General features: G+C 43.8%; 2 protein-coding genes and 1 long non-coding RNA gene across 9 annotated transcripts in view; 1 reads left to right on the top strand and 2 right to left on the bottom strand.

Moving 5' to 3' along the window:
- Nucleotides 1-18,212, top strand: part of CHDH (choline dehydrogenase) — a 62,489-nt gene extending 44,277 nt beyond the window's left edge. The window contains exons 6-9 of one of the 3 annotated variants that reach the window (XM_060022698.1): nt 16,189-16,331; nt 16,816-16,918; nt 17,163-17,259; nt 17,675-17,793. In XM_060022698.1, coding sequence (XP_059878681.1) covers nt 16,189-16,331; nt 16,816-16,918; nt 17,163-17,227 — 311 coding nt within the window. In that variant the 3' untranslated portion in view covers nt 17,228-17,259; nt 17,675-17,793. Of the gene's footprint in view, nt 1-16,188; nt 16,332-16,815; nt 16,919-17,162; nt 17,260-17,674 lie in introns of all 3 variants that reach the window. The other 2 variants (XM_060022696.1, XM_060022697.1) reach the window with 2 other exon arrangements.
- Nucleotides 18-15,373, bottom strand: LOC132432387 (uncharacterized). The gene is made up of 3 exons (XR_009520887.1): nt 15,146-15,373; nt 11,998-12,292; nt 18-1,281 (listed from the first exon to the last, which is right to left on the bottom strand). It is a non-coding gene; the product is annotated as an uncharacterized lncRNA (long non-coding RNA).
- A 663-nt stretch (nt 18,213-18,875) lies between the features above and the next one.
- The window catches only part of CACNA1D (calcium voltage-gated channel subunit alpha1 D), a 322,500-nt gene continuing 316,879 nt past the window's right edge, over nt 18,876-24,496 (bottom strand). For all 5 annotated transcript variants that reach the window (XM_060022694.1, XM_060022695.1, XM_060022691.1 and 2 more), the window contains one exon: nt 18,876-24,214. In XM_060022694.1, the coding sequence (XP_059878677.1) occupies nt 23,921-24,214 (294 nt within the window). In that variant the 3' untranslated portion in view covers nt 18,876-23,920. The remainder of the gene's footprint in view (nt 24,215-24,496) is intronic.

Raw genomic sequence — 24,496 nt, 5'->3', positions numbered from 1 at the left:
TGGGCGTGCTCATCCATGATTTCGGGAGAGATGTTCTGTGGGCAGCACAGCCTCCCTCCTGAGGTGCTTAGCCCAGGCTGTGGCTCCAGATTGCTGGTTCAAAGCTGAGCTATGCCATTTATTTCAGCTCTCTGAGCCTCAGTTTTCCCATCTGCAAAATGGGGATATGCCGTTCCTGTGTGGCAGGTTGGTGTGAGGACCAGACGCGATACACAGGGCCTGCCCGGGGTGACTCTGCAGGGGCTGGGTGCTGCCCTTCCTGATGGATGGATAGGGATGGCCTCATCCTGGACACTGCCTGGGGCCCAAGGGGCCAAGAGAAAATGCAGAGAAAGGGCACTTGATGCTGGACTACAGCTTCTGTTTCTCAGCATTTTCCATGCGGTTTCTAGCTGGGTCTCAGAGTACTGAGTTTGGCCAGGAGGTAGTGCTTCGAAATCTTACGCACTCAGCATGCATTTCTCGCACATCTACCATGTGCTGTGCTACATGGTGAGAAGTGCTAATAAGGCAGGTTTTCTTAGGGAGTTTACGCTCTAGTGGAGACAATGGAAGGAAACTAAGTAAACATGCTAAGTTTTAAGTACAGTTAAGGGATAATTAGGATGTTAAACTGGAGAATGGTGGCAGGGGGTCTGTTAGGCAGGAAGAATACGTGTAAAGGCCCCGGGGCTAGGCATTGGGTGTGCTTGAAGAATGAATTTGTTGGGCCAGGGAGACTGCAGCACCTTGAGGAGGAGGCGGTGCAGGTGTTGCAGGGCCTTCCAGGGCCGGAGAGTAAGCTCTTGTCTAACACTCGGAAAGGAACTGTCCGATGAGACACACGTACTGACAAAGCAGAAGAATTTATTGGGAAGGAACCCCAAGGCAGAGAGCCTGGGGGAACCCAGGAGAACCGCTCTGCCACGTGCCTCGCAGGCTCCGGTTTTATGGTAATGGGTTAGTTTCTGGGTTGTCTCTGGCCAGTCATCTCGCTTGGCCCATCGTCTGACTCAGGGTCCTTCCTGGTGGTGCGTGCGTCTCTCAGCCAAGATGGATTCCAGCGAGAAGGACTCTGGGAGATTGGTCTTCTCCTCCTCCTTTTGCCCCTCCCGAATTCTCCCGGGAGATATGTTAGCTTTACTGTTGAGACTTCTCGTTTTGATGCTAATGCCTCTCAAATTATGAAAATTATTAATATTACCGCCGTTAGTGAAATAAATGAGCCTATGGATGAGACAGTATTTCATGTTGTGTATGCATCTGGGTAGCCGGAATATTGTCATGGTATTCCAGATAGACCTAGGAAATGTTGTGGGAAGAAGGTTATATTTACAGCTACAAATATAATTACAAAGTGAATTTTTGCTCATGTTGAGTTGAGCGTATAACCTGAGAGAATAGTGGGAATCAACGTACAAAGCCTCCCATAATAGTGAATACTGCTCCCGTTGATAATATGTAGTGGAGGTGTGCGACTACATAATATGTATCGTGAAGGACAATGTCTAGTGATGCGTTAGCTAGGACAATTCCCGTTAATTCGCTTACTGCAAAAAGGAAAATGAAGCCTAGGGCTCGTATTGTGGTGGGAGATCATTCGATATTACCTCCATGAAGGGTTGCTAGTCAACTAAATACTTTTACTCCTGCGGAAATAGCAATAATTATAATGGCTGATGTAAAATATGCTCGTGTGTCCACATCTGTACCTACTGTAAACATACGGTGAGCTCATCCAATGAATCCTAAAAATTCGATTGATATCATGGCTCATACTTACCTATATATCCAAAAGGCTTTTTTTTTTCTCCTGAATAATAATTTACAATATGTGAGATTATTCCAAATCTAGGTAAAATCAGGATATAGACTTCAGGTTGTCCGAAGAATCAGAATAGGTGTTGATATAAGATTGGATCACCCCCTCCCGCGGGGTCAAAAAAGGTTGTGTTTAGGTTTCGGTCTGTTAATAGCATAGTAATCCTGGCTGCTGATACAGGTAATGATAATAGCAGCAATACAGCTGTAATTAAAACAGATCATTACAAATAGTGGTGTTTGATGTTGGGGTATAGTGGGTGGCTTTATATTAATAATTGTAGTAATAAAATTAATAGCACCTAAAATTGAGGAGACACCTGCTAGATGTAGGGAAAAGATGGTAAGGTCTACTGAAGCTCCAGCATGGGCTAGGTTTCCAGCTACGGGTGGATATACAGTTCAGCCTGTACCGGCACTGGCTTCAACTATTGATGATGCAAGTGGTAGTAGGAAGGAGGGTGGAGGTAATCAGAAGCTTGTATGATTTATATGGGGAAAGGCTATATCGGGTGCCCCAGCATTAGTGGGACTAGTCAGTTTCTGAAGCTTCCAATTGTGATAGGCATAACTATAAAAAAAAATTATTACAAATGCATGGGCTGTTACAAGTTCATTGTAAATCTGATCATCTCCTAGCAGTGTTCTAGGTTAGCCTAATTCAGCATGAATTAACAGGCTTAAGGCAGTGTCTCCTATTCCAGCCCAAGCACCAAACAGTAAATATAAGGTACTGATATCTTTATGGTTAGTTAAGAATAGTCAGCTGTTTATGAATGTAGGTAAAATGGCTGAGTAAGCATTAGACTGTAAATCTAAAGACAGGGGTTGAGTCCTCTTTTTGCCAAGTGCTGTGGTGAATTTTACATATTGAATTGCAAATTCAGAGAAGCAGCTTCAATTCTGCTGGGGCTTCTTCCGCTTTTTTTTTTTTTTTTTTCTTGCAGCAGGAGAAGTAGATTGAAGCCAGTTGACTAGGGTATTTAGGTGTTAACTGAGTTTCGTGGGAAATGTAATCCCACCAATCTAGTGAGGATTTAGCTTAAATTAAAGTGTTTGATTTGCATTCAATTGATGTAGGATATAGTCTTGCAATCCTTATTGAGCAGGAATTAAGTAACTTATACTTGCTTAGTGCTTTGAAGGCTCTTGGTCTGTGTAACCTAAATTCCTAGTCCAATACTGAAAGAAAGGATTGGTGTAAGGGACAAGAGTATTGTGGATATTACAGTTACTGTTGGTAGGAAAGTTGTTTTGTCAAATCAAATTGTCATTTTACTTTTATATTATTTATAGAGGGAAATATAGTTAGTGCTGTAGAATACGTGAGTCGTAAGTAGAAGTATAGATTGAGTAACGCTGTGATAGCTATTAGTGTGGGTAAAATAATATTGTTATCTTTTGGTTTTTCTTGAATGAGTATTCATTTTGGCATAAATCCTGATAGTGGAGGAAGACCTCCTATTGATAGTAGGGTGATGAGAATGAGGGTTGTAATAATGGGTATTTTATTTTGTGTGTGGTAGTGTGGTGGTGACTGAGCTGTAAATGAATAGTATGAATGTGGGAAGTGTTATTATGATATATATTAGTAGGTTTAGGATTGTTATAGTTGGGTTTTACAATGTAATGGCTGTTATTCACCCTATGTGAGCAATTGATGAATAAGCTGTAGTTTTTCATTGTTGGGTTTGGTTTAGTTCACCTCATCCTCCGATTATAATAGATGGTATGGATATGGATAATATTAGGTTTAGGCTGACGGATGGTGAGATTTGGTATCATACTGACAAGGGTGCACGTTTTTGTCATGTTAATAAGATTAAGCATGCTGTTAATGAGATGCCTTGTGTAACTTCAGGTACTCAGAAGTGGAATGGAGATAGTCCTAGTTTTATGGTTAGGGCTATTGCTATTACTATAGATGCTGTTGGATTAAAGATTTTTGTAATAGTTCATTGGCTGGAGTATAATAGGTTAGTGATAACGGCTATTATAAGTAATATGGATTCGGTAGCTGTGTTAGAAACTATTTAGTGGATGCTGCTATAGCTCATGAGGTAAACTTTTTTATTGTAATGGGAATAATGGCTAGTATATTTATTTCAAAACCGATTCAAATAAGTAGTCAGTGGGAGCTGGTTATTACAATTATGGTCCCTGAGATAATGGTTGTTAGGATGATGATAAAGATGATGGAGTTTAATAGTACGAGAAGGATATAAACCAACATTTTCGGGGCATGGGCCCCATAACTTATTTAACTGACCTTACTATATATTATGATGTAATGTGGTAGCATGAAGAATTTTGAATTCTTAAGCATAGGTTCAGTTCCTCTGATTCTAGAAATAAGAGCGTTTAAACCTCTATAGCTTACTCTATCACAGTAACTCTTTTATCAGACATATTTCTTATGTTTGCGGAGGAATGCCTGATGTTATAATAGGTAGTGAGACATGTCATATGCATATGGCTAGTGTTAGTAGTCAGAAGTTTTTTCAAAGTAAATGTATTAGTTGATCGTATCAGAGTCGAGAGTAGGATGCTTGAATTCATAGGAAAGAAATTGTTAGTAATAGTGTTTTGATGATAAGGTTGATTTTGTATAGTTCTGGTATGTGGGGGTTATGGAACGCTCTTAGAAATAGGATTGTTGAGAAAATGTTTATTATGATAATGTTGGCGTATTCTGCTAAGAAGAATATGACAGATGGGCCTGCTGCATATTCTATGTTGAAGGCTGATACAGGTTCAGATTCTCCTTCTGTTAGGTCAAAGGGAGCTCGGTTAGTTTCTGCTCGAGTGGAAATAAATCATATTATAGCTAAGGGTCATGATGGGAAAATTTTTCATAAATGCTCTTGTGTTGTGATGGAGGTTGAGAGGGTAAGAGACCTGTTTTTTAAGAGGACTGATAAAAGAATAATTGCTAGTGTTACTTCATATGAAATTGTTTGTGCTGCTGCTTGTTAGGGCTTCAATTAATGCGTATTTTGAGTTGGAAGCTGATCCGGATCATAAAATGGAGTATACAGCTAGGCTTGATGTAGCTAGCATAAATAATACTCCTAGATTTATATTAATAAGTGGGTAGGGGAATTCGTATGTTTAGGGCTAGGGTTAGGGCTAGGGTTGGTGCAATGATAAATACGGAAATAGAGGATGTAGCTGGTCGTAGTGGTTCTTTAGTGAGTAATTAGACTGCATCAGTAATGGGCTGTAATAGGCCACATGGTCCTACGATATTTGGCCCTTTTTGAAGTTGCATATAACCCAAAATTTTTTGTTCAATTAGTGTTAGGAATGCTACGGCTAGAAGAATGGGGATAACAAGTATTAAGATATTAATTATAAACATTTTGTGAAGGGAGAGGATTTGAACCTCTGGTTATAAAGGTTTAAGTTTTATGCAATTACCGGGCTCTGCCCCACCTTAACAAACCCTGGTCTTGAGTAATATATTATATGTATTAATTAAATTAAGATTATATCATTAATTGGTTTTAAGGCACTTTTTAAAGTGGGCCTTATTTCTCTTGTCCTTTCATACTGGGAGAACTATATAGTAGATAGAAACCGGTCTGAACTCAGATCATGTAGGACTTTAATCACTGAACAAACAAACCTTTAATAGCGGTTACAGCATTGGGGTGTCCTGATCCAACATCGAGGTCATAAACCCTATTGTTGATATGAACTCTAGAATAGGATTGAGCTGTTATCCCTAGGGTAACTTGTTGATCAATTTTTTGGATCAATTAGTGATGATATGTTTTGACTGGTAAGTCTAGACTTTAATCACTCAGAGCCTTTTTTGTGTTCCAAGGTCACCCCAACCAAAATTGTCACCCCATGTAAAATTTTGTTATCCCTTGGTGGTTTAGTTAGGTTTTTTTTGCTTAATTAATTAAAGCTCCATAGGGCCTTCTCGTCTTATTTTGTTATTCCCACCTCTTCACGGTAAGGTCAACTTCACTGACTGAAAGTAAGAGACGGTAAAACCCTCGTGTGGCCATTCGTACAAGTCCTTATTTAGAGAACAAATGATTATGCTACCTTTGCATGGTCAGGATACTGCGGCCATTTAACAGTTGTCACTGGCCAGGCAGTGCCTCTAATACTAGTTATGCTAGAGGTGATGTTTTTGGTAAACAGACAGGGTTTGCGTTTGCCAAGTTCTTTTTACTTTTAATCTTTCCTTGAGTGCCTGCCTGTGTTGGATTAACAGTGTTTAATAAATAACTTAATGTTGAGTTGTATTTATTTACTGTTAATTATCAGCATATTATTAGTTACTGATGTAAACTTATGCAAGGAGAAATACTTCTTGTTGCTCATAATAACATTATTACCTCTGTCGGTCAATAGATTAGTCTAGTACAAATCTAGGAGTTGATTTGCTTGTTATTGGTATTAAAGTTACTGTTGAGCTTGAACACTTTCTTAATTGGTGGCTGCTTTTAAGCCAACTATGGTGTTGTTTGTCTTTACTCTCTAGATAAGATTGTATCCATTTCTAAAAAGCTGTACCTATTTAGATAACATTGTAAAATACATTAAAATTTATAATTATGTTGGTAACTTTTAAAGTTGAACTGAAATTCTTTTCCTGGACAACCAGCTATCACCAGGCTAGTTAGGCTTGTCACCTCTACTTATAAATCTTCTATTTTGCTACATAGATGAGTTTGTTCTAATAAACTGTTCATAAGTAGCTGGTCTGGTTTCGCCATATTTAACTTAAGTTCTTTGTTAGATGTTCCCTAGTTAAATCATTATGCGAAAGTTACAAGGGGTAAACTTTGCTTTTTGTTACTTTTAGTGCTTTTTTCATCATTCCCTTACAGTACCTACTGTATAACACCAGAGGATATTTTAAATTTCTATCCCCTATGCTTTAAATGTTGAGTGAATGTTTTATTTAGTCTGCTTACATTAGTAGATATGGGGAGAGGTGTTGCGCTAGATTTCATTCAGAGTATTCATAAATTATGAAATCTAGGTGTAAACTTTATTTAAGCTACGCTTTGATTTATCCAAGCTCACTTTCCAGTGTGCTTGTCACGACTTGTCTCCTCTTGTATGGTTAGTATTTGCTAATAGATTATAGGAAATTATTATAATACTTGACGAGGGTGATGGGCAGTGTGTGCGTGCTTCATGGCCTTATTCAATTAAGCACTCTATTCTTAATTTACTACTAAATCCTCCTTTGGTTTTCATAATTCATGTGTGAGAAATATATTCTTGAAATAGAAAATGTAGCCCATTTCTTCCCATCCTATAGGTTACACCTTGACCTAACGTTTTATGTATGATAATTATGCTTACTTTTATTCTTTTTTAGAGTTTGCTGAAGATGGTGGTAACATAGACTGAATTAGCAAGGGTTGGTGAGGTTTATCGGGGTTTATCGATTATAAAACAGGCTCCTCTGGAAGGGTGGGAAGCACAGCCCAGTCCTCTGAGTTTTAAGCTGTTGCTAGTAGAACTCTGGCCAATCATTTTGTTCTTGTAGTTATTTGGGTTTAGGGCTAAGCATAGTGGGGTATCTAATCGCAGTTTGGGTCTTAGCTGTCCTGTAGTCAGGAAATACTAAAGTCACCTTCGTAGTCAATTTTAGTTATGGCTTTTTACAGCTTAACTTCATTTTATATCACTCTTTAACACAGTTTGCACCAAGTTTCTATTAATTGGGGTTAATTATATGACCACAGTGGCTGGCAGAAAATTTACCAACCCTAGTTAGTATAACTTAGTCGAACTTTGGTTTACGGCTTCATTTTTATCACTGCTGTTTGTTTGCCATGGGGTGTGGTTCAGCAGGGCGTTATGAGCCACTCATATTAGTGTGCTGATGCCTGCTCCTTTTCATCTTAATGATTTGGAGGGCATTCTCACTGGGGCACAGATGCTTACATGTGAATTTTATTACAAATTAAGAGAAAGGCTGGGACCACACCTGTGTGTTTATGGACTGGGTAAACTCATCTGGGCATTTTCAGTGCCTTGCTTTAGATTTTAAGCTACACTAACAAGCTGTTTTTACATAGTGAAGTAATATGTATGTGGTTGGTTTATGTCGGATTTAGTGTTAAAATTTTGATAAAAGTGGTCTATATAAATGGTAAATATCTAAGTAGTTGATTGGTGGTATGACTGGGGTTTATTTTCTAGGTCTATCTAATTCTGAGCATTCAGTTCATGGTTATCGAGTAGACAGCTAAGTTCCATGTATTTATCTGTTTTTGCCTTGTTTTGGGGGTTTGACAAGGCATTATAGGCATGTAGAGCATGGGATTTAGTGGGGGGTAAAGAGGGTTTGTTAAACGGGTCATTCATCTGTTTACTGCATGTGTGTGTGTACGTACGTGTACGTGTGTGTATGTGTGTCTGTAATTTCCTTATGGCCTGTAACCATTGATTGAATTGGTTATTCAATTAAATAATATTCAATTAAAGTCCAGCTACAATTTATTTGACTGTGTTAAGGCCTCAGATGGCCATAGCTGAGTCACAGCATCCCTTTAAAAATTAAAAATTAGCAAATGCGTGAAATCACAGTTATGTGTAAGCATGGGCTGAGTAGTCGTTGGTCCGACGAGATGTCTTATTCACGAGGAAGGAGTGGGCTCTTTCAGGTGAGATGGCCCTGAAGTGAGAACCACTTGTCTGATAAAGTTCATTAGTAGAAACCGCCACAAGTTATGGGCCTGGAGCGAGAAGAGGGACACCCCAAGTGGGTTGATGGTTTCACACAGCCTGCTGGTTACACTTGTGATCTACTGGATATGGTACACACGTTGACTAGAATTGATTTGACTTAATGTGCTGTGTACTGTCAGTAAGATAATGTACATGCTTGTAAGCGTGGCGTAAATAATGAACATTATACATATAATGCATTATGTACGATAGGTATTAGGTACCTAGTAATGTGGTCGTGCATATATGCATGAAGCACATAGTAGTTTATAGTAAAAAGAGGTTATTTTAATACTGACATGGTACTTAATCTTGTAAACGTCCCGTAACGAAGTTGCAGGGAATGGTTTAAGTGGCATTTCAGCTTTGGGAGCTGATGGTGGATCTGGAGCCTCCTCCTTGAGTCTTAGGGAGAGAATGTTATTCTCCTTTTCTGGTTTACAAGACCAGGGTAATAGATATACTACAAACACTCTTCATTTCAGGAGATTATTTGCAGTGATGCTAGTTACTGACATTAGTACCCAAATTTAAAAGGAAATATAAAATAGATGCTAGTTGTCCAATAGTAATGAAGGGGTATTCCACGGGTTGTCCTCCAATTCATGTTAGTGTTAATAGGTCTGCTACTAGTACTCACAATAGGTGTTGGCTGAGAGAGCGAAATATTATGCTTTAGAGGTCAAAGTGTTATGCTTCGTCGTCTGGATGGATGGAGCATTGGGATGCGGGCTAGAATTAAGACTGAAAAGATTAGGGCCAGTACTCCTCCTAGTTTATTGGGGATTGATCGCAGGACTGCATATGCAAATAGGAGGTACCAGTCTGGCTTGATATGGGTGGTGTTTTGAGAGGGTTTGCTGGGGTGTAGTTATCAGGGTCTCTTAATAAATCGGGTGACAATACCACTAACATTATTAGTACTAGAAGTAGTAATGAGGCACCTAGATGTCTTGGATTGTATCGTAGGGGTGAAATGGAATTTTGTTATGTCAGATGAAATTCCTGTGGGGCTATTAGATCCTGTTTCGTGAAGGAATAGTAAGGGGACAGCTGTTTGTTAGTGCTGCAATCATGAATGGGAGAATAAAATGGAAAGCAAAGAAGCGTGTAAGAGTTGCTTTATCTACTGAAAAGCCACCTCAGATTCATTTGACAAGGCTTGTGCCGATATATGGAATTGCTGAGAGGAGATGAGTAATAACTTGCCCCTCAGAATATTTGTTCTCAAGGTAAGACATAGCCTATAAATACTGTGGCTATGACCGTAAATAATAAGGTGATTCCAGTGTTTCATGTTTCTAAAAAAGTATAGGATCCATAATAGAAGCCTCGTCCTATGTGAATAAATAGGCAAATAAAAAATACGGATGCTCCATTTGCATGTAGGTATCGGATAACTCACCCATGGTTTACATCGCGGCAGGTATGTGTTACTGATGAGAAAGCGTTATTATGTCTGATGTGTAATGTCTTGCTAGGAATAAGCCTGTTAAGATTTGTAATACTAAACAAATGGAACCGAGATCTCATCATGATGAAATGTTTGATGGGGCTGGAAGATCAATAAATGCACTGTTAATAATTTTTATTAATGGGTGTGATTTTCGGATGTTGGTCATTAGTGTTCTTATAGTTGAATAACAATGATGATTTTTCACGTCATTGGCCATGTAAGAATAATGATAACATACACTGTATTTATTTTAAGTACTATTTTTGTAATTAGTTTGGTGGGGTTTTCTTCAAAACCTTTGCCTATTTACGGTGGACTTGGGTTGATTGTGCGTGTTGGTTGTGGGATTGTGTTGAATTTTGGTGGCTTATTTTTGGGTTTAATAGTATTTTTGATTTATTTAGGGGGGATGTTGGTAGTGTTTGGTTATACGACAGCTATAGCTACTGAGCAGTATTCTGAGGTTTGAGTGTCTAAGAAGACTGTTTTAGGTATATGTCTTTCAGGGTTGATAATATAATTTTCAATGGTATTTTATGTTTTAAAAGATGAGGAAGTGGAGATTGTATTTCAAGTTTAACAGGCTAGAGGACTGAGTGGCTTATAATACAGGGGATTCTGGATTTTTAGTGAAGAGGCTTTAGGAATTGTGGCATTGTATAGTTATGGTGCTTGATTAGTAAATCACTGGTTGGTCATTGCCTATTGGTGTTGTAGTTATTATAGAGGTTACTCATGGTAATTAAAGAGAACTATGCTTAGGGTGAGGGTAAAGAGGAATGAGAGAAAATATAGTTTGATTAGGCCTTTTTGGTCTGATACTCGTGTAGAAAATGTTATTTGAATGAGGGAGGTAGTTTTTGGTAAAATACTTTCTAGTTAGATTAAATCTAGGAGGGACGATGCTGATATGCTTCTTGCCATATCTAGAGTTACACTACAACAATCATTGGTCCTCATATGTAACTATATATCATCATTTTATCAGAGGCTCAGTCACACATTTGGTAATGCAAGAAACAACAATTTTGTAAAACAGGCAATATAAAAAATAATATAGCTAGCAGTATTAGTAAGGTCATATGTAAAAATGTAAGTCAAGAACTTCCATTAGGTGCAGCCCAGTATATCCCAGTTCATCTGACTTAGTCTGTTGTGTACCAGTTCTTATCTTGAAGGGACATTATATATTGGCACTGTCCACAAGGCACCCAGCCCAATTTCCTAGTGTAACTAGGTTGGTTATCCCTAGTACAGTTTAATTTCCCCAACATAAGGGAGCCTCTAAATTTAAATGACCATAGCCTGGTGTTAACCTTCTGCTTGCAGATCATGGAGCGTCTGATCTTAATCCAAAGATAGATTACTGAGTTAAGCTTCAGAAACAAATTTAGAGTGTCCTTTTAATCATTCAATTAAACTTTGCAACAATATAGCATCACAGCAAGGAACTATCTGAGAAGTGAGTCTTAGTGAATACAGACCTCAATAAACAGAATTAGAATTTGATATCCACTGAAATGTCTCTTTCTCCCTAAAATTACCCTCATTTTTATCAGATATCTCCAAATCAAGATTAATTTGTCTGCAAATTAAGTTTGATAAAAGGCCTCCCAAGGCCAGGAAAGCCACGCCAAGGGCCTTTCACAGATTTTGCCTTATAGATTTAGGTGAATCCCTCCCTTTTTGAGGTCCGCAAAATAACTTGAGATTCCTGCACCTGTTAGGAGGTGGCTTTACTAATTTATCTTATACAGCTGCTGGGAACCTAAGAGTTTGCAATCTCTGGAGGGATCAGGTAGAAAGAAAAGAGAAGTGTTTCAATTCTGCTTACAAAGGTACAATTTACCAAATTGCTACAAGTCATAATTAGTTTGAGGGGGTTTCTTTATATCTGGAAAACACAGATTAAAAGCTAGTAATGTTTCAGACAGAAACCATAAAAATTATAACCACGTTCATCAGTTTACTCAATCCTATGTAACCAATCCTTTTTGTTAACAGTTTCCATTAGACTGTTAAAAATATCTTACCTGGGATTTCCCCTGCGGTCCAGTGGTTCAGACGCCAAGGGTTCCATCCCTGGTCGGGGAACTAAGATCCCGCATGCCTCGCAGTGCAGCCAAAAATAAAATAAAATAAATAAATAAATAAATAAACAAATAAATAAATAAAAGACATAAATAAAATAGCTACTCAAAAAAAAAAAAAGTCTTACCTAGTTTAGTAGTATGATTTAAAAGTTATCAGAAACCTGTACTTGTCTAAAGCCCTTTCTGTGAATCTTCTTGAAGATGAAGCAGTTTTGCAAAGCATCAGCTTAACTGCCTGTGAACGACAAAAAGTCTTAAAAAGGCAAGGTTAACAAAGAAGCTTAACCAAGTTTCTGTCACATACAACATTTTAAGATAACTAATATTATAACAATACCAGGACATATCCAAATTTCAGAAACTTTATATAATTTCTAGAATGTGTATATTAAGACTCTTTATCCATACAGTATATTCTAAGTAGGTTTATCCCTAGTGTGATAATGCTCTCCATGTAATTTAACATACCAGATACTACTAGTTAAATATTTCTCTCTGAAATGCCTCAGAGACCCTCGAAAGTGTCCCCAAGTTAGCTGGAGGTCAAAAGAACTTTAATTAAAATTTGGTATTTGGGAAGTTTGTCAAAAGGTCTCAAAACACTTGGTCAAATAAGATCATAGGTCATCGTGAGATAATGCTTATTTCTTACCCAAAGTTACAAGAGATCTCAAAAGCAAATACAGATCACTTAAAGGCACGGAAACTCACACAATCTGTTATCAAAAGCAGCATTCCAAGGAAACTTTGTCCTCTTACTAAAGAGAGAAAACCAGATCCAGTCTTGTACCAGCCTGCTTTTAATAACAAAATTCACTTAATTAACTGTACTCTACACCTAGCCAATCCTGACCATCCACAAACCCTCCGTCACTGTCTGTATCCATATTAGTCTGCCCCCCATTCTCTTCTCCATTGAGACACAACCAGCTCTAAGACAGACTCACTTTCTTTTCCTTTCATAAAATGCAATTCCATTCTCATACCTTCTTCACTGCAAACACACATCCTACTTTCCTGCTGTACACTGAAATGCTTCCTTTATTATTTCTATTAGCTTTAATTACGTGTTTAAATTAGAGCCCTCAACTCTTAAAAACCTTAATTTCTAGTGAAAACTAAGAGGTAAGCAATTATGAACCTTTTTTTTTTTTTGGTTGCACTGGGTCTTAGTTGTAGCAGGCGGGCTCCTTAGTTGTGGCATGTGAACTCTTAGTTGTAGCATGCGTGTGGGATCTAGTTCCCTGATCAGGGATCGAACCCGGACCTCCTGCATTGGGAGCGTGGCATCCTAACCATTGCACCACCAGGGAAGTCCCAGCAGTTATGAACTTTTACATTAGCATTCTGTAGATTGGTAAACATAAATACTAGTGAAAATTTCTAAAAACATTTGCTTTCTTATAGAGAACATCTCAGGGTGGCACCAAACATGTTCATTAATAGTCCTAAATACATTTAGTTTCTCTGTTTAGTAACTGATGTCTCAGTATCTTATTTTATTTGGGAACCACCTAGCTATTCAGTAACTTCCATCACTTAATTTAGAACAACTCTAAATTTCAAGTATATTTCCAAGTATCTGGAGAGATTATTCTCACGTAGACATTCCTAAAATATAATTATTCCTAAAAAGTTCACCCAAAAGCTCTGATCTCACTTGTATTTTAGTTCACTTAAAAAATTTCATCACACCAAGTTATGTTCCTTGCTGACAAATTTACAACAGATATAATAAGATCTTATTTGACTTCTATTAAACCTAGGTACAATAAAGGTATTATACTTAATGTTGATGACAAAGACATGTGTATTTAAATTAACAAACTAAGTTTAATACCAGCCATTAATTTAATACTGAATATTTTCCAGTTTACATGAACCTGAAATTAATTCTGGCCAGTTACCTTCTGTATTTTTGAAAATTTATATAAGTGCTAAATTTCCCTTAAGCCAATTAAATAGAGCTCATTAAAAAATTAGTTTTGGTAATAATATCCAAAGGTAAGGACATATATATAACGCACACAGATATATAGACAAACACAACCAGAGATCTCAAAGCTTCATTTTCTAAACTTAGTTATGAATCAGGTATTATAAAACTCACTAGTTTATAAATAATGGTTGGAATAAGTAAAATTTAGAAAGCTTTCCTTCCACATTGTTTTTTTTCCCCTCAATCTCAGGAATTAGAGATGATCTAGATCAGATAAGGGATCCTGAGAGCCCTGGTCTCACGGCACAGGGCGAGAAAAGCAAGTTCTCTCAGAAGGAGTTGTTCCCTCAGGGTCAGAATTCTGAAAAGACGTTTTATCAAGCTTCCCTTTTCTAACTGTATATGCAAAAAGAACCAGTTTGGAATTTTCAAGAGTTTCACCTAAACCAGTTTTCTCTGGAGTCTAAAGAATATTCTGGCCACCCAGTGTTATAATAGAATATCATCTTTTTCTTAGTCATAGGCTCATAGCTAAAATCTTTCCAGTCAGACAGAATTCTCCCAAGACGGCTCTGCAGTGGAACAGAACCAGAATTTCCCATTTCATAAGGCAGAATGGCCATCACAAATCACAACACAGAACACAGAGTATGAAACACACACAGGCACGGCTGTCCTAATCAGACACTCCCTTAAATACAAGGTTGCAGTCTCTCAGAAAACCTCCTACAGAGACAGAGAACTTCAGATCCAAGTACTGACGAACGGAGTAAATGGAAATATCTCAGGTCTTCAGAGATTTCAAAGGGAGGAAAGGAGGGCAGTTTGAAAGAAGAGGGGAAGGAGGGTGGGGGGACAAAAGGGGTGGCCTAACGGACATCTCCTGCCACCTGCAGACGCCCAGCCGTTACGGGACTTTTCTCCGGGCTTCCAGGAAGGGAGGACAGGAACTCGGCCCTACCAGAAACCAGATACCAGATAATTCAAGTTCTCTGCCCACCGGAGGTGGTCAGGCTCTGGCGCTCAGATAACTGAAGCCCTTCAACCAGACTCCTGCATCCAGAAGACAGGAGGGTGGGATAGGAGGGGTTGAGAAGAGGGAGGGGAGAGGGAAGGGCAAAGACGTCAGCGACGTCTCTTGTTCCTTACCTGGGCGGGGCACTCTGGCCAGTCATCTGCGTCAGGAGGAGATCAGAGACAAGAGGGTCCCAGTGGTGGCCTCTGTGTCTGGTCCGTCGGTAGGTGAGCTGGTGCCTGAGCAGTCAGGATGTCAGTCGTGGTAAAGAAGAGATTCCACCAGAGTCGCCAGCTGTTGCAGGAAGGGAGACCCCTTCCAGGGCCCGAGAGTGGGCTCTCGAGTTGTTAGGGAACCATTAACCAAAACCACTCGCCTTGGCCAGGCACGATGATAGCCTCTTGCCTGAGGTGTCTCACAACAGGAGGTCCTGAAAAAGAACATGGTGCTGCTGGTGAAAACCAGCATTGGGAGGAGCCAAAAGAGGGCAGAGATGACCAGCCTCCCAGAATCCTTTGCACTGGGATCCATCTTGGCTGAGAGATGCGCACGCCACCAGGAAGGACCCTGAGTCAGACGATGGGCCAAGCAAGATGCTTGGCCAGAGACAACCTGGAAACTAACCCCATCACCATAAAACCTGAGACTGTGAGCCACGTGGCAGAGCAGTTCTCCTGGGTTCCCCTACCCTCCTGCTCTCTGCCCGGGTGCCCCATCCCAATAAAGTCTTCTGCTTTGTCAGCACGTGTGCCTCCTCGGACAGTTAATTTCCGAGTGTTAGAGAAGAGCCCACTCTCGGGCCCTGGAAGGGGTTCCCCTTCCTGCAACAGTGGGAGGTTGGATGGAAGGGGGCCTTGACCTGGATCACGGCCTGTGTGTGAAGGGTGGGCTGCAGTAGGTTTGGGATATGCCCATAGGACATCAGGTCCCACAGTCCAGTTGGCAGGGGTGGAGTCAGGGGACGGGGCAAAGCTGAAACCCCTTGGCATGGAGCTGATATCGAAAGCCCTGGTGCTGGGTGAGCCCACCTCGGGGAAGGAGGACAGAGTCGAGGACTTGGGTCCAGGCACTAGACTACAGGCCAGGAAGAGGAGGAGGAAGTGCCCAGGAGAGAGGAGGCTGGCCCACCTGCCACACCTGGACTTGCTCCTCTGCCTCATCGTCTTCTGATCCTCAGGGGATGGAGCCACGGCCCATCTGGAAACAGGTGGGTTCATCCGGAGCCAGCCTGGGGTCCCCCACCCGGACATCCAGTTCCACTTCCTCCCTTCCCAGGTGATCGACCATGGGCGGGTCCCCCCACAGCAGGAGGCTTACCAGGTGAGCAGGTCGTCTCCCCACTGCAGCAGGGCCTCCAGGGTGGGCGGCCCAGAAGGCGGTGCCCTGCTCTCCAGCTGCCCGGAGTGTCTGAGGGGAGGGAAGGGGGGTGCGGAGCCAGAGGTAGAGTGAAGCAGACTGCGTGTGGTGCACAGCAAGGCCACACCCGCACCCAGCTCGGGGCAGCTGCACCGGGTCCTGAGTACTAGAAATGGACAATGAAGCCGGCTCTGCCCAGGGACCGCCAGCCCCTGAACATGAGGCATCAGGTATAAAGCCAGGAGGCAGGAGAGAGGGCCTGAGGTGGTTTGGATGCCTTTTGTGTGTGTTGGGGGTGGGGTTGGTAAGATGCAGGTAGATTTTAAAATGTATCTGCTCTTAATTGACTCTGGGTGTTGAGTCCCAGGGACCACAGGAAACCCGGGGCCTCTCTAAATGACTAAGCTGGGGGGTTAACAGGGGCCACCGCCTCTCTGGGCTCTTCCAGGTGCATGTGGGGACCATGCGGGGCACGAGCGTGGGCTGGCTCAAACTGAGAAGTGCCAACCCCCATGACCACCCTGTGATCCAACCCAACTACCTGTCAACAGGTAATTCAGCCACCTTTGTCTCTCCCAGACCTGGGCTTGTTGGCTCGTTGATGGACTGACTGCATGAATGAATGCCTTAATGGGGTCATATTTGTCCCTGAATCTCACCCCTGGACCCCATTTTTGAGACACAAGTCACATTCTGTCCTCCCTCCACCCCATTATCCTGGGCCGTAAACGTGCACGTGTTGCTGTGTAGTGCCCTCGGTCACTTGAAGTAACCCTGACACACCATTTTACACAGTAGGCAGGATTTGCAGCTTCCAGAACAATCTACCAAGAGACGCAAGGAGATCTGGCCGTGTATAGATAGCTCACAGAACCTTTTTCTTACTGTTCCTGTGAGTATCTTCTAAAAGCAAATTACACTCCTGGGCCTGCCTCTTTATGCACAGCAAAACTGCACAGTCCCCACTGGGCAGGTTTTGCCCAATAATACTCACGCTGTGGCAGAGGCAGGATGTGTAGTCTTACCTCTATCTTACAGATAAGAAAATTCAGATCTCCGATTTAAACGTAGGGCCTCCGGGGCAAGCTGTGCCCGTCTAGGATGCTGTCTGTTTGGGCTTCGTGGGACTCTGCTCGGTTGCACTGTAACTGCTGATGGGTAGGTGACAGGCAACCTGGTGGCTTGGACCTCTGTGTCCCTGAACCGTGTCCCCTTGGGTAGCTTCTTGAGCCTCTCCCAGTGGCGGATCTTCCAGCGAGGCCAGCATGGTAAGAGGAGGCATGTAACCTGTTTCTTCTCCTCGACAGAAACGGACATCGATGACTTCCGTCGGTGTGTGAGGCTGACCAGAGAAATTTTTGCACAGAAAGCTCTGGCACCGTTCCGGGGGAAGGAGCTCCAGCCAGGAAGCCACGTCCAGTCGGATAAGGAGATAGACGCCTTTGTGCGGGCAAAGGCAGACAGCGCCTACCACCCGTCGTGCACCTGCAAGATGGGCCAGCCCTCCGACCCCATGGCAGTGGTGGACCCGCAGACCAGGGTCCTCGGGGTGGAAAACCTCAGGGTGGTCGACGCCTCCATCATGCCCAGCGTGGTCAGCGGCAACCTCAACGCCCCCACCATCATGATCGCAGAGAAGGCGGCCGACATCATCAAGGGGCGGCCAGCTCTCTGGGACGAGGCTGTCCCTGTCTACAAGCCCAGGACCTTGGCCACCCAGCGCTGAGGCCGTCCCTGAGTAAGAAGGCTCAACACAGCCCTTGGCGCCAAGTGTGCCTTCCTGGCTCTCTCTAGAATGTTACAATTTGATGGCCAAGAATTGGATAATTTAAGAAATGAAACCAGTATTGGTCAATGAATCGGGTTCTTTCTTCCCAGCATGTCCCTGGGGGCCCTCTGGGGAAGGCCGGCGTTCTGGCTGGGGCCCCTCCTCCCTGCCTCCTGGTAGGACAGCAAAGGGGACGGGAGGCCGGTGGAGAACGGGTAACTCTGGCCAGGTCCTTGTCTTGTGTTCCGCGCTGCTCTCCAACCCCGGGTCCTGCTGTGTTCCTGGGTCCTGATAGGACTTGAGGAAAGTGGTTCTCTCCCAGGTTCTCTCCCTCTGGAGGCAAGCCCGTCCAAGAGCAGGGTGCTTGCACAGAGGCCGGGGCATCCTCCCTCTCAGGCTGAAAGCTGCAGCGGAGGCCGAGGGTCCCACAGGAGTTAGGGAGCGTGGAGCTCAGCTGAGGTGTGTGCACAAGCGTCCAGTGTCCAGAGGGAAAGCTGCCTGCTGGAAGAAACAGGCTTCTCCTTTCTCTGCCGCTTCCTGATTTCACTCCCAGAGTGAGGCAGGAACTGGTGCTCAGTTGGGTCCCTCTGAGGGGCTTGCAGCCCACCTCTCTGATGCTCTGGTTCTTATTAACACCATCAGCCCGATGAGAGGAATTCTGGGACTTTTTCCAGGACTCAGGAGTCTACAGGGCCTTTTCACTACCATGGGTTTCAGGGTTTAGCATTTTTAAAGATTTTCCTGTTGCCAGGAAACCTAGAAACCCAGAGCAAACCTGCATCCCTGGCCCGGTCCGTGCAAAGCCTCACTCTCAGCCTGGGGAGATGGAGGGCTCAGCAGTGGCCACGGCCAGCTCATTCACATTCTCCAGACGTCCACAGCAACAGCAACAGGCGGGAGCCAGACTGACGGAAAAAGAAGTCAAGTAAAACTATGATCCTGATCCCGTAAAAAAAAAAAAAAAAAAAACGCAGTTGAGTGAAAGAAAAATAAATTGGCAAAGATTTGAGTTTGCGGGGCGGGGGGGGGGCGGGCGGGGGAAACAGATACAAAGTAACATTTAAGACAGCTCTCTGATCTTTAAACTTCTTATAATTCAATAATGCAATCCCGTAACTTATCTTTGAACTGAGACTGTCATTATCCAGCCTGTCTCTACAAGGTAATGAAAGCTTGAATGCATTTTGGATTGATTTTTCTGACGATATCCAAAAGCCACTGTCTATGGCGAGAAAGAATGGAAGTGCTATATGGAAACCTGTCGTGCTGGACCCAGAATCAGGAGGGGAGGAAAATGGAACATTCCTGGCTTCACCCTGGATCACAGTGGATTGAGGTGCCTTGGAGGCCCAACAGCTGCAACTTAACGTTTCTGAGAAAGATTTCCAGAAGGGTGGAAAGAAGAAAGCCATCACACCATCCTTCCTTTAAAACTCCTTAAGCAAACCTTGTTTCATCTTACCTGTATCTTGCTTTATTTTCGGTTCCAACGGAGGGTCAAGAAAGAAAATTCTCCATCTGCCAAGAGATGTCTTTCTCCTAGAGAGGTCCCCACCTGCCCACAGGCCTCCTCTGGGTCTTGGAGCTGCCTGTGGGGGCGAAGGAACAGTAGGAGTGCAGGTGCCAGCCCCCTGCTCTGAGGGCCACGAAGTGACACGTCAGGTGTGCGGGGGGTCCCAGGCCTGAGTGTGACTGTGCTGACCTCCTCTGGCGCCGGTATGGCAGGTGACGTGGCCATTCAGTTCGGTCACCTCTGCGTATGTGGTGCCCTCGGCCTCTGAGACAGTGGCTGATGCGCTAGCGTGCGTGTGTCGATGGGCAAAGCGAAGTGTGTAAGGGGAGCCTGTACGGTGGATGGCACCCAGGCCCCTCTCCTGCCCTTGCTACGGGGCCTCGTTCCATGCGATCACACGACACTGCCCCGCGCCCCCCACGTTTCAAAGGAAGAGAGCGTGAGTGTCGCGTATATCCAGGACCCAACAGAAAACTGCTATTGGAGTTCAGACCCAGGACAGAATATTCTGATCTGAGGCGGTTCCTCCCTCGAGCCCTGACAGCTGAGTGCTGTGGCCATGTGGGCAGGGTGGAGCCAGTGGCCCGTGTCCTAACCCGAAGGGTCCACCACCACGAAGAAAGCTCCGACCTCAGAAAGAGAGGGCTGTTGGCCAAGGAAGCCAGAGAGGGGAGGAAAGTGCGAACTGGAATTGGGGAGGATGAGCCATAGTCTGGCAGCCCGAGGGGCATGGAGACCGGCCGGCGCTCAGCCTCCTGAAGAACCAGGAAGACGGCGTTTAAGTCCCTTAGCAAAAAGCCTGCAGTACTCCCCAAAAGGAAAAACGTACATTTCCAGAAATGGCTGAAAAAGCCTAACAGAAAGCTGCAAATGTGCCTAGTGGTCAGAACACTGACCCCTCTGAAGAAGCCAGTGTTTAAGCTGCTGCATGAGCAGAGGGTTCTTCCTGGTAGAGTAAGAGCCAGAACACACAGCTAGAGGAGCAGCCTGCCCGCAGGTGACCAGGAAAGGGCAGGTCCCGGAGGTGGGACTCCGGTGCCTTAACGTCCGGCCTTGTGCGGCCCTTGTGCAGGCTGCAGGAGCCACTTCCACAGATTCAAATAGAGTCTTCTCTCCAGCCAAACCGTGTTCCTCCGTCCAAAGGTCATTTCAGATTTCCACAGCACGACTTACCATCAGATCAAATGCCTAGGTGCCTTTCTCCTAAAAACCAGAAAAAACACACACCCTTCTCCGCTGGCCCCATCTTGAGACCCAGCCTCCCATCGCATCTCCTGCCACCGTCCCCACAGGGCGCCCTCCCAGCCATTCTGGCTCTCATTCTCTGGTTAGAAGCAAGGGCCCCAGGCCTGCTCCTCTTCCTCGCCTGCCCCCCTAGGTCCCCAGTAGGGAAGGAATATCATTTTAGAGAAGGAAAAACTTCTTTTCAACAAATGAAGGCCATAGCTGGAGTCTGTCTTTGAGTCGGGGAGGCTAGTAAAGGAGTTAGAACTCTGTGTGTGATGCTAACCAGCTTTCAGGACAAACTGACCACCCAGCCTAACAGTAAAAACCTTTGCAGGAAAACAGGCAATGGGCAAAGACACTTAGGACTGCAAAACATAAACACCACAGAATAAACTGCTCTGGTTTCTCTCACAAGCGTGGCATCAGCCGTAAAGTGGGTTCCTCAGGCAGGTTAAGCCCATCCTGCACTGGAGAAGCTTCTGGGGCCGTCACAACCCACCCTTCCCAGCCACTGGCTGATTCTGAAACATCTCAGGATCAGGCTGGGAGGTGCTGCGTGGCCCGGTCGTCTGGATGGAAATCACAGAGACCATTTTAACGAGGTTCTTGCTGCCATTTCTGTTTCGTGATATTATGGAAAACACAAGATGAAAGAAACTAAATGTACTATTCCTGGGGACACAACAAAATGACTCTTTTTAGGGAGTGGGAGGGGAACTAAAAAGGAGAGACATTTAATCTTAAAAGATTCCTGAAAGAAAAAAACCATGCCCTACAACTTCAAAGTTTTCTTCCAGAGAAAAATTTAATGTTAGATGAGCAGTCGAAGCAGGCTTAATGCAGACAGATATTAGGAGTGGTGCAGCCTGTAAAAATGCCAGTTAAGTGCCGACTAGAAAAGATCACCGACTATACCAGAAAACTCAGTCCTGTTACGGCAGTTTTGGACTGATGATGGTAAGCCAGGCCACACGGTAAGAAAGACCAATGCTCGGTGGAGAGACACAGAGTCTGAGATGACGGTGATAGTGGGTTAGCCCTTTAGGAGAAACAGTGCTCTCTGCGGCTGGACTTACGTTACCATCGGCATGAGGATAAGGAAAAAGGAGAAGGTGCCAAGAGGATGAGAAAAACATCTACATAATTGCAGAAGTGCCCTCACAGAGCACCTGCCCCCCCGAAGCTCTCACTGGCCAACACCAGCTCTTTGCGAGGAGGGCTCCCAAGTACAATAAAATTATTAACACAGTTTTATTCTGAAGATCATTTTGCATTTTAATAAAAAAGAATTTACGTCAGGAAATAGTCATTTACAAACCTTGAAGTGTTTTTGCCTGGATCTGGAGTAAGAATGTCTTAAGAAGAGGTTTGTAAGGTCTTCATAACAAAGTGTTATTTACAAAAAAAAAAAAAAAATTAACAGATTACGTAATATTTAAAAACTTTGAACCCAAAATCGCTACCAGTCTTTTTGACGGCAGGGAATCCCTGCCAAGGTAACTTGACAAAGTCGGCATAATTCTGTGAACAGAAAAGGAAGCCTTGATGGGTCTAATGATCCAAACGTGGGTTTTCATCGAGAAGTACAATTGGAGTGTGAGTGCGTTCTAATGAAAACGTCAGCCCTCATTCAGTTGCATATAAAAGCCCTCAAAGAGAACACACAGTACAGCAATGTTTTGTAAAAAGGCAACAATACGATTTGTACAGAGCCCGACGTCTAGTCCTATAGATCATCCTTTGCCCCCTCTGTCCCCAGCACTCCTTATTTCTTTCCTAAGACAAGCAGCCTTACCAGTCCCCAGGGGACAACAGCAGAAGGACTTCATTCACCTGTGTGATTATTTCTGCACCGGAAATGTCCTGTGGGGGCAGCTGAGAAAACCACAACTATGAATGCCACCGGGTCAGAGTAACCAGCTCGACCTAGGCTGCAGTGTGCTCATCGGAGAGTTACTAAAGCAAAACAAAAGACAGCTGCAACCCATGGTGGATCAGAAGGTGCAACATCAAATCATAGAACCCCTGCCCCAAAAAAGACTGCAAATAGTCATCTGGTACCTCTTGTGTAAAGACAGATTTATAGTGACTCAAAATAGTTTAGAAAAATCTCTGTAGTGCCAAGTTCTTTTGAACTTAAAATTTTACCCCCAAAAGATTTCCACCGGATAGATGAGAATTGGCTCTATTTCTTCTACTTCTGTATAGCCCGAGTAAAAATACTGATAGTTTCCAGATTTGAGTGGGGAACTACAATTATTAGGACCCGTGGATATTGCTGCATTTCAAATACGGTACAATAATTACAAAATATAGACCATCTCTTTACAAATACAAATTATAGTATATTACAAGTCATATACAGTAAATCTAGAATTTTTAAACAAACTAGCGTATCTAAGTTTACCTGGTTGCGAGTGCATTATTATTCCAGTTTACAGTTGCCCTTTGCCTGACAGTCAGAAACCAACCGTCAGAGTGATGCTCTCTCCTGTAAACTGGCGTCACGTCACAGAAAACCCCGTTTACAGGGTCCCGTTCCCCTCTCAGGATGACGGCTCGTAGGTAGGTCCTGACTTACACACTGTATTTCAGAAGAGCCGAACAGGAATCAGGAAGCAGTGTGTTTTGGGGGGAAAAGGTTTAAAAATGGATACGCTGGGCCCAGTGAACGTCTGATATGCTAGACCGATGGCTGAGGTAATGACATAGGTAAGGTGATCGTCATCACCTTTAAACCTTCCCCTCATGCCCGCGGGTGGCGGGCCAGCGCTCTGGACAAGCGGGCAGGGCTTGTCCGCCCCCCTCGCTGGTCCTCTCCAGGAGGGCTGGACCTGCCCTTGCCCACAGCTGGGGCTGAGTGTGTGGGTGCAGCTGTCCCCTACCAGATTTATGGCTTCCTTGAGGCATGACATCACTTGTACAAAAGTCTAAATTGAATAGGGACTCCACACTGGTGCCTATATTTTCCTAACTACGAGGCACTTTTCCCCTGGCCCTCGGCGCCCCACCTGAGGCCAGAGCCAGTCGGCCGCTCCCTGGGGGCTACAGGGTGGTGATGCAAATCATTTCATCCGCCAGGTCCTCCTCATCCCTCCCGAGGTCTGGCTCCTCGTCGCTGTAGCCGGGCCCGAAGTCCTGGAGCTCGTAGTCCTGCCGGCGTGAGACGGGCCCCACGTCCCCGTTGGCCCGGGGATGCATGTTCCCGTTCAGCAGGTTGCTGGCTGCACTCTCCATCTCGTCGATGGTTAGGTCACAGGCATCGGCGATTTCGTGTTTTGTCGCTGACACAAATTTTGGGTCCCTCGCATACCGTCCTAAGCCTTCGGATATCAGAACCTGTACAGGAAAGAGGATCAGTGGCACGAATGCAAAAGGACAGAAAAAGCACCTCAAGCAGTGACTGTATGATGTGCTCTGGGGACTCGGCCAATCATGTCTGCTAGCCCCCATACGTGGTAACTAAGAGGGAAGGTGAATGGCTTGGAAGATCTGAAGGACCTCAAACACTGCACGTGGCCCAACAAGAGTGCAACCCACCGGGGACAGATGTCTCAGCGTAAGCTAGTCGAATTTGCAGGAACAGCGCACACAGTCCTAGGTACAGCTAGCTGATGAAAC

This window comes from Delphinus delphis, chromosome 10 (assembly GCF_949987515.2).
Source record: "Delphinus delphis chromosome 10, mDelDel1.2, whole genome shotgun sequence".
Taxonomy (NCBI): Eukaryota; Metazoa; Chordata; class Mammalia; order Artiodactyla; family Delphinidae; genus Delphinus; species Delphinus delphis.
This window is presented reverse-complemented; position numbering and strand designations above follow the sequence as displayed.